Raw genomic sequence first — 8,940 nt, forward strand, 5'->3', positions numbered from 1 at the left:
GTCTCACCTTTATTCATTCAGCTGTATTAACAACAGAATGTGAACTGTCATGTTTTTTTTTTATTCAATTCATATTAAACAGAGTCAGCCAACATTCTATATTTAAGTCTGAATGCAATGCTCATTATACATTCAGTGTGTTTGAAGACCGATAGCATAATCAGACATTTACTAGGTTTCATGTTTCTGATATGCAGCCTCTTCAGGGACACTGGATAAAATAAATAGTCACACTATCAACAGCAGAGACCTCCATAACATGCACTAATTTCCTCCCACACACAGTTTAAACTCGCTAACTGGAGATCATTTTGCTGTGTTCAGATGCCCTCTAGTGGTCAGATCTTATACTGCAGGGAAAACTATTCTATTTGTGACTACGTTTCCCTTCAGACAAAATAATCTATGTATAATGTGGCATCTTGTTTGTACAGTACATAAACATAAACACACCTAAACACCTGGAGGAAGGCGTCAAAGTGCATTAATTTCTAATAACAAATCTTTGTTATAAGAAAAAAATTGCACACCTCAGTAGTCTTCAGTACAGATCCAGCGTGTAGGGAAAGGAGGAGGAAGTTTTCTCATCCTTGTGCAGCATTTGGATGAACAGAATTTCACTTGAGCTAGGTTATTTGGCTTCACACCGACAGAAAGTAAATAAATTTGTGTTTTGTTGATGGTACAGAGACAAAACCAATGACACATCTCCATCAGGTTTGCTCCTGCAAAGGATAAAACGTCTGAGCAAAGAAGTAAGAGCTTTAACAGCTTTAACGAGCTTTAATGAGTTTGTGACGGTGTGATGAATGAAATGTTAGAATGACAATAAATGTGAAATATGATGTCTTAGCTTGTGTGTCCGTCTGTGGCTTCTGACAAATGAGACACAGTGAGCTCACTTTTTTTTACTCCTGCAATACAATAATAACAATCATCATCATCATCATCATCAACTGTCAGAACCTGTTGCAGTACAGTTTGAGGTAGCCCCCCCCCCCTTCGTCCGCCCACTGAGACTCTTATCATGAGACGCCATTGGGACTGCTTCCATTTCAGGGCTTGCTGAGATTCATAAAAATGAGGCCTGCCATGATCAGCAGCATCGCCAAAGTCATCTCCGCCACTTTACTCTGCCTCCACTTGGTAAGATAGTCCTCCCGCTCCTCCTGCATGCGCTGCTTCCTAGCTCTCATGTCCTTCTCCCTCTGCAGCTGCTCCCCATAGTGAGCCTGATAAAAGGCGTCAAAGTCAAACATGGTCTTGCCCCAAGCTTTGGAGGACCGCCTGGCTCTGTGTTGATGCTGCTGCTGGTGCTGCTGCTGGGGGGAGCCCGTGGATCTGCTCGTGGTCTCTTTGGAGGACGGTCTCCCTGCATGTTGAACATCTGACTGGCTCAGAATACCCCGGTCGTACTTCCTCCTCAGGCTGATGTTGCCCAGCACCGTGTAGGCCTCGCTGATCTCAGAGAAACGCTGCGTGGCCTCCTTGTTAGCTGGGTTCTTGTCAGGGTGGTAGATGAAGGACTGCTTGTAGTAGGCAGTCTTGATCTGGGACTGTGTGGCACCGGGGGACACTCTGAGGATATCGTAATAGGCTGTCCTGCTTCTGTAGAGCGGAGGAGCATCTTTTGAGCTGCTGTCACTCCTCCAGCTGTAGCTTCTACTCGTTGTTGATGCTTGCAGTTTTAGGTGCCTCGGTCTCAGCCCAGGACCTGGCCTCTCTGATCCCTGCTCTGCCAGAATGAAGATGACAGTACAGAAAGCTCGAAGCTGCTGAGGGGACCTGAAGGTGTCAGGGTGGATGGAGACAGCTCCCTTGGTCCAGGATGTCATCCTGCCGGGCAGCAGCCTCTCCTGGAGGACAGGCTGCAGCCTAGCTGAGAGGTACATGGCTGTTTTATAAGCTTGCAGACTCTCTCTTGTTTGAACATACCCGAGGAAACGGGATGAATCCAGCTCCAAAGATGTGGTCCAACGCAAATTTCCATTTTCCTGTTGACTTCCGCTTGCTCGCACTCTGGAGACTTTCGCAGATCTGCGCTGTGTTGCTTTGCTTTTTGTCACTGGCTGCTCTTCACCTTGATCCTGTGCTGGTTCCTCTTTTATGCCGCTGTCTCTGAAGGAGAAGTTGACCAGCAGAGATCCGGGACTTCCTGCGGCGCAAACCAGCCGACCCTGTCTGTTCCTGAGGGAGCACAGCCGGTAAGCACCGCTCCTCAGCCGCTGACCGACCTCTGCCATTTCACCGAGAACGGAGCGGTGAGCATGCCGGAAAACAACTGGAGCATCCGGCTAGGTCACGCAACGAGGAGCCAATGAGAATCATTGTTTACAGGAAGTACTTAGCATACCCAACCAATCATTTTGCAAGAAACAATGAACGTAAAGAGTTGGATAACTACCATATAATAATAAACTTTTAAAGGTTGGCTGTCACAGTAAATATATAAATATCCTTACAGACATAAAAAAAATGTCTTTCTGTTTACTTCCAGATATGAAGGAGGCTAATTTTAAAATTGTAATTTTTATTTTTTTTTGAGAATCAGGTTTTTTTCGCAGCTAAAGTGTAATTCCTGATTTTCAGTAGGTTAACATCTTTTCTTTCCTTTTTTCTCCACGCCGAACAAAGATTTGTATTATTTGTATGTATTATGTTCTTATACACAAATCCAGATATTTAAAGGATGAAACGTTTTCAACTTTTGAAAATGATTTAAAATGTACTTAAAGATTAAGTTACTTAAAAGTTTAAGTTTAAAAACACATTAAGATTATGTGAGAAAATGGCAGTAGCCTATATATTTTGTAAAATCACTGTTTGTATTTTATTAGCATATTATCTCTTGAAATACTTGATCCTGATTGTTTTATGTATTTTGTTAATTTTATTGACTGATTGATATTTTGTCCCTGTATTTATTCTTCTCATACATATTTAATGGATTCCTACAGCTTGGATTATAAAACAGATGCGATCCTTAAGTGTTGTTTTAAAAACTAAAACTGAAAAGTAAAATCTAAAATGGAATTTACGGAAGAACAATGTGCCTTTTCAGATTCATATAATAGAGCGTAAATTATATTTTTAGGTCTCGGAATATTACGAATATATGACGAAAATATAGTCGGTATCTGCCTAGTTGCACAGTAGGTGGCGATATGTGTGTTTGCGCTGGGTTGTTCTTATATAACTCGAAGAAGAAGTACTTTTTACGTCGCTTACGTGTGACGTCTTTGCTCGCTACATGTGGACCGTGTGCTATCACAACATTTAACCTGTGTATGAACTGATATTTCGGCTTATCCATTCGTCTTTAGATATCGACACACACACGGGAACGACCATGGCCTCCAGCTGTCGGCGGCCTGAGCACACAGCTCCTCCAGATGTGGTCAGTGACGCGGTTTATTGTACTTTTTAGCGGCTAGGCTAGCGCTAGCCCTGTTTCAGCAGCAACGTTTACGCTCTTTAAATGTCTCTTCGTCACTCTGTAGATACAGTTTACCACCAATGTCGACTGATCGATGAGCTAACTACTCAATGTTTTCTTCGTTAATGGAGAATGTAGCCCTCGCTCGCTAGTTTGTGTTTCATGTGACATAACACAGTGAAGTTTGTTTTAATGATAATACACGACAGGCAGAGTGGAGTCAGCTGACAGCCGATGAACTGTTTTACTGGAGTGTTAATCTGATCTGCTCTCATTCCCGCAGTTCTACAATGAAGAGGAGGCAAAGAAATACTCTCAGAAGTGAGTCTGGGTGTTATCTGCGCATACCTTCCTGACTTGCCCCTGTGTTTGAAGGGAAAATTACGATTTTACTTTCATATGAGACGCCATCCATTATATAGCATTGACTGTTGAAACGCTGACATAAAATTAATTTTATTGAGGAAGTAAAAGGCCACAGAATTAGCCATTAAGTCACTACTTCAAATATATCACTCATATAACTCAATTTCCAATGCACAAGTCAACTGTGTGGTTATAGTGAATACAATGACTTCCCTTTTTAATATTTTGAATTCTGTTTTTAGGTTTGATTTATCCTTTAGATTAATAAGAAATAATAATTGTACTGGACAATCAGTAATAAGATGCACAATTCTCTGTCTGACTCTACAGACTGGCTTTAGACTGATAGATATAGAGTGATTGCTTCAATTGTGTGGTTAAATGTGGCTTCAAATCAACTAAATCCTACATTAAATCTGGTGTCAGCTTGCCATGTAAAGGGTTGTGCCAGGGGCCACATATTAAACTGTATCTTAAATCTCTGTTTTGTTGCCTCACAGCTCTCGAATGATTGAGATCCAGACCCAGATGTCAGAGAGAGCTGTGGAGCTTTTAAACCTGCCGGAGGGAGAGCCGTGCTTCCTGCTGGATGTGGGGTGAGTGGGTGTTAACATGCAGCATTGCACTATTTACTTGATCAAAACAATACTTTGAGTAAGAAACAATACAGTCATTGTTTTCTGTAAGGTCATAGTTAGACTGAGCATTGTGTGAATAGGTTGCACACTGTGTATTGTTGCATCACTGAAGACATGTTTATAAATGTTGAAATCAAACTTTGACTCGTGCTACATTTTGCAGCATTTGATGATCTGCAATTCTGAATGTGCTAATCTTTTAATCTTTCTCTGCATTTTAACATCGGTTTTTAGAGTTGTGTGCTTGTGATGTGAAGGACTCAGGTGACTTTCTGTCTCTCAGGTGCGGCTCTGGTCTCAGTGGAGACTACCTGTCAGAGGAGGGACACTACTGGGTTGGGATCGACATCAGCACCGCAATGCTGGGTTTGTTTGGCAATGCTACATTTGTTATTGTAATTAAATTGCTGTTTTAAGAGATGCAAACAAACAACATGATATTGGAATTATATATCGAACTGCATCTGCCATTGAAAAATTATTTTTTTTATTCTGGGCTTTTGGTCATCTTATTAATGTGATACAGTTTTCTGGTTCTTCAGAGTTCAGTGTTAGTGAGCTCTACCTGCTGTGTTGTCATGTTGGCATCCATATTTAATCATTCATGTCAGTAACGTGAGAAAACATTAACACACTAACATTCATTTTCCTAAAATATTGTGCTGGAACTAGAGTGTATTCCCAAAATGTCCCAGCTGTTCATAGAATCTAAGCTTTCGTGCTAGATCAAGGTGGTATTTGTTTTGTGGAGGTTGACTCCAGAGTATTAAGAACATTCCCTTCATCTTTTATGCACATTTTCTTTTTAAAAGATGAATCAGAATCGGCTTTATTTGCCAAGTATGTGTGCACATGCAAAGAATAAACACTGTCCTCAGTGTTCGTGCATAGAAAAAAAAAAAGACATACAGCTCAACAAGAACAAAAAAGACAAGAAAACAAAAAAATTCAACAAAACAATATGTTTAGTGTGAGAAAATCTAAAACAAATAATGATGTGGCAATAAACAATACATACAATGAAATTGAGAGTGTGCAGGGGTTTATGCTGACAGTGACAGTGAGTGATGAATGAACATGTTGAAAACTGTTATTGGATGATAAATGGGCAGAATGAATTGGCTTATTAAACACAGATTAAATCAGATCACCATCAAGTGACATTTTATTGTAACTGTTGCACAAAATAATGACATAATTTCTCATGTAGTTTAATTTTTGTTTCCCCTGTGATAGATGTTGCACTGGACAGAGAAGTAGAGGGAGATCTTTTAGTGGGGGACATGGGCCAGGGGATGCCTTTCCGACCCGGCACCTTTGATGGCTGCATCAGGTGAAGAACAAAGCAGCTAATGTTAAAAACACGAGGATTTTCTCTGGAGTAACATTGAATCATTTCTGACTCAGTTTTTCTTTCACCCTTCTGTCAGTATCTCTGCCCTTCAGTGGCTCTGCAATGCCGACAAGAGGACACACAGCCCTCCAAAGAGACTCTACACCTTCTTTAGTACTCTATACTCTTCTCTGGTGGGCTTTTCTCACTTTTTTATTATTATTTGTTCAACAAAAATTTAAACATCCATAAACCTATATCCATATATTTGGACTTTTACTAACTTCTCCTTTGTCTTTCAGTCAAGAGGTTCACGTGCAGTTTTTCAGCTTTATCCAGAGAACTCAGATCAGGTGATATAACATTATTAATGATGGATGTACAAACCGAATATCTATCCAGATTCCCTTTCTTACCTTCAGTCTTTCCTCTTCCGTCTTGAAAGCTTGAGCTGATCACGACGCAGGCCATGAGGGCAGGCTTCAGTGGAGGCATGGTGGTGGATTACCCCAACAGCAGCAAGGCTAAAAAGTCAGTACCTATCACAAGCTTTTATTATGACACGTTCAGCTGCAGCCGTCTTCAATTGATTCCTTCTTAATGGACTGTGAAATTGGTAGCAGTGTTGCAACACAAGGCTAATTAGAACAGGATGACTTTCACATTGGCTTGACTGTTTGTCACATTAGCCCTGTGATTAAATACTACACATTAAAATGCACATTTTGTTTTTTTTGCAGGTTCTTCCTGTGTCTGTTTGCTGGAACAACAGGGGTCCTTCCCAAAGTAAGAAAGAAAGACCTTTGTGCTGGTGGATATGCATTTTACTTTGGCTACATTATTTCACCGATCTGTTTTTGTTCGTTTCAGGGATTGGGATCAGAAACTTCAGACAGAGCTGTTCCAAACCAGGTCCAGTTTTCAGGACAAAGGTAAAGATATTCACAGCAGACAGATGCTGCTCACTTTGAGTAATCAGATTATTGCCCTAGTTTTATTTGCTCAGTTTACTTGGTTGGAAGTAGCAGAGTTTATCTTGATTTATTTTATGATCTACGTTTGTATCTATGAAAGCTGCAACGTGTTGACATGCAGCCTGAGGCTATCTTGGTGTTCAATATTAGAATACTTTTGTTGCTTCTTTGTTTTTCTGAATGTGCTGACTGTTCAGTTTGACTGCTAACAAGAACATTTGCATGTAAACCATTCTGCTTGTGGGACTTTAAGAACCTCACATTTTAGTTGCTTTTTAATTAATTGTTTGATTCCCTTTTTTAAAAGATTTGCTGGTTTAAGCTTCCTAAATGTGAGGATTTGCTGCTTTTTATGCCTCCATGCTGGCAACAGCTGTGGCCGTAGGTGTTATGTATGTGTGATGACATTTTATATCCAAATGTCAAAGGTCAGCTTCGCTGTGACATCATAACGTTCTGCAAAAACACTTTTCTGGCCATTATTCAACACAATAACTCAGGAACAGAAGGTGAGAATGTGGCTATATTTGACATTTAGTCAGTTTCTGAATTGGTGACACTAATCTTGGGTGGCCACCTTCAATCTGTGCTGACTGTATAGATCTGCCGGGTTGAAGATGTGTGTCTGAAGTATCCATGTTTTATAATTTGTAGCTTCTTTGCAGCAACATCCATTTTAAAGCATTGGAGTCCACCACAAGCTAATTGGTTCTGCTGATATTGAGCTTTAGGTGATTGTTTAGTCTCTCCATCAGTCCTCTGTAGAAACAGTCTCTAAGTGAAGACGTTTCTGTCTTGAAATTATTCGCTGGAATCATACATGTCAAAATCGTGATTACATCCATTTCACCAAAAAACTACACCTAATACTCTTTATTCAATTCCTTCAGAGTCTTTAATTAAGAAAGATTGTAGAAGAAATTATTGTAATAAATGATGGTTGCCCCTCAGTTACCTCTCAAGTATGAATAAAGGTTCAGTGAAAGAATGAATGAATAATCCCTATTTCAATAAAACAGCCTTTTTCAAATTCCATTATTAGTTGCTATTAGGATAGCAAGCAGGTCTTGGCCATGATTAGTGCAGGTTCAGTCATACCTGCTTTGATGGAGCCAAAAGACCAAGAGAAATCTAAAAAGGGTCGTTGTCCTGCCCGACTTAAGGTTGTCGGGCAGGTTTTCCTCCCTTTTAACACATTTTAACATAGTGATGTTCATGTAGCTTCTCCTGGTTACACGAAGAGGCTGGAGGTGTGACACATTTTGCGACAGCTGCAGAATTTTGGATGCAGTTTGCCACAAAGAACAAGGTGCAGTTTAAACCCACTAATCGGCCGCATTTTGTCTTTGTGAAGATGCCGGTTCAAGAACATGAAGGGGAAATCAGCGAAGAAGGGACGAGACTGGATATTTGAGAAGAAGGAGAGGAGGAGGAGACAGGGACGGTATGTACATGACTGTGTTTTAAACTCATGAGGATCCTGTGTTGAAATAATAAAACAATGTAACATACTTGTTTTTGGGATTAGCTGTATTCTGAAGCACTCACTGACACCTCCTCCCTCTCTGCTGTGTTTGTTGGCCTGCAGGGAGGTTCGAGCTGACACAAAATACACCGGACGTCAGAGAAGACCTCATTTTTAGCTCTGACACACGCAGCTGTGGCTTCATTAGCTCTCTTTTGTACCACCCAGCACACAGTCACCTCTGTACCTGCAGAGCGTTTGGACTCAATTCATTTTCGACTCCTATTTAAGCGGATTACGATCAGTGGAGTTTTTGGGAGTTTGTTCCTCATAAATGGTGGCAAGATTGCACTCTCCATGTTCATGTCCGCTGGAAGACAGACATTTGCACTGCTTCATGATGACGCAGAGCACAGGAGCACCAACAATGTCACAAATAAAACAATTTTTGTAAATGATCGATCATCACCTCTCAAATCAGCTGTTTATTGTACTATCTGCAGCATTTTCACAATGAAAAATCTGCAAAAATAGTCATTTGTATTGGTGTTTTTCCAGAATACGGAAGAAATTGAACAAACAATGTTCAGCTGTTGGTGAAAACCTGTTTCACAATCCCATGTAACAAAAAACACCCTGTGAAAGAGATGTGAATGTGTAAAGGATAATGATGCAGAGAGTATATATTCAGATTTATTTGATGGTCCTGAACAAACTGGCAGTTCATT

At 40.5% G+C, this 8,940-nt stretch overlaps 2 protein-coding genes across 3 annotated transcripts; one reads left to right on the top strand and one right to left on the bottom strand.

Moving 5' to 3' along the window:
- Positions 1-8: 8 nt before the first annotated feature.
- On the bottom strand, positions 9-2,243 carry dnajc30b (DnaJ (Hsp40) homolog, subfamily C, member 30b). Its single transcript, XM_041941152.1, has one exon. It carries the CDS (start codon positions 2,241-2,243, stop codon positions 1,056-1,058), a length of 1,188 nt encoding a protein of 395 aa, XP_041797086.1. The 3' UTR covers positions 9-1,055.
- A 992-nt stretch (positions 2,244-3,235) lies between these two features.
- On the top strand, positions 3,236-8,677 carry bud23 (BUD23 rRNA methyltransferase and ribosome maturation factor). 2 transcript variants are annotated; one of them, XM_041940869.1, is made up of 13 exons: positions 3,236-3,282; positions 3,321-3,397; positions 3,720-3,757; positions 4,303-4,398; positions 4,724-4,806; positions 5,677-5,773; positions 5,871-5,967; positions 6,076-6,126; positions 6,219-6,304; positions 6,514-6,559; positions 6,644-6,705; positions 8,102-8,191; positions 8,336-8,677. In XM_041940869.1, the coding sequence occupies exons 2-13, from the start codon at positions 3,350-3,352 to the stop codon at positions 8,388-8,390; spliced, it is 849 nt and encodes a 282-aa protein (XP_041796803.1). In that variant the 5' UTR covers positions 3,236-3,282; positions 3,321-3,349; the 3' UTR covers positions 8,391-8,677. The 2 variants fall into 2 exon arrangements, with proteins under 2 accessions (XP_041796803.1, XP_041796802.1); XM_041940868.1 differs by having other exon boundaries at positions 3,239-3,397.
- Positions 8,678-8,940: the final 263 nt, after the last annotated feature.

This window comes from Chelmon rostratus, chromosome 7 (genome assembly GCF_017976325.1).
Source record: "Chelmon rostratus isolate fCheRos1 chromosome 7, fCheRos1.pri, whole genome shotgun sequence".
NCBI lineage: Eukaryota > Metazoa > Chordata > Actinopteri > Chaetodontiformes > Chaetodontidae > Chelmon > Chelmon rostratus.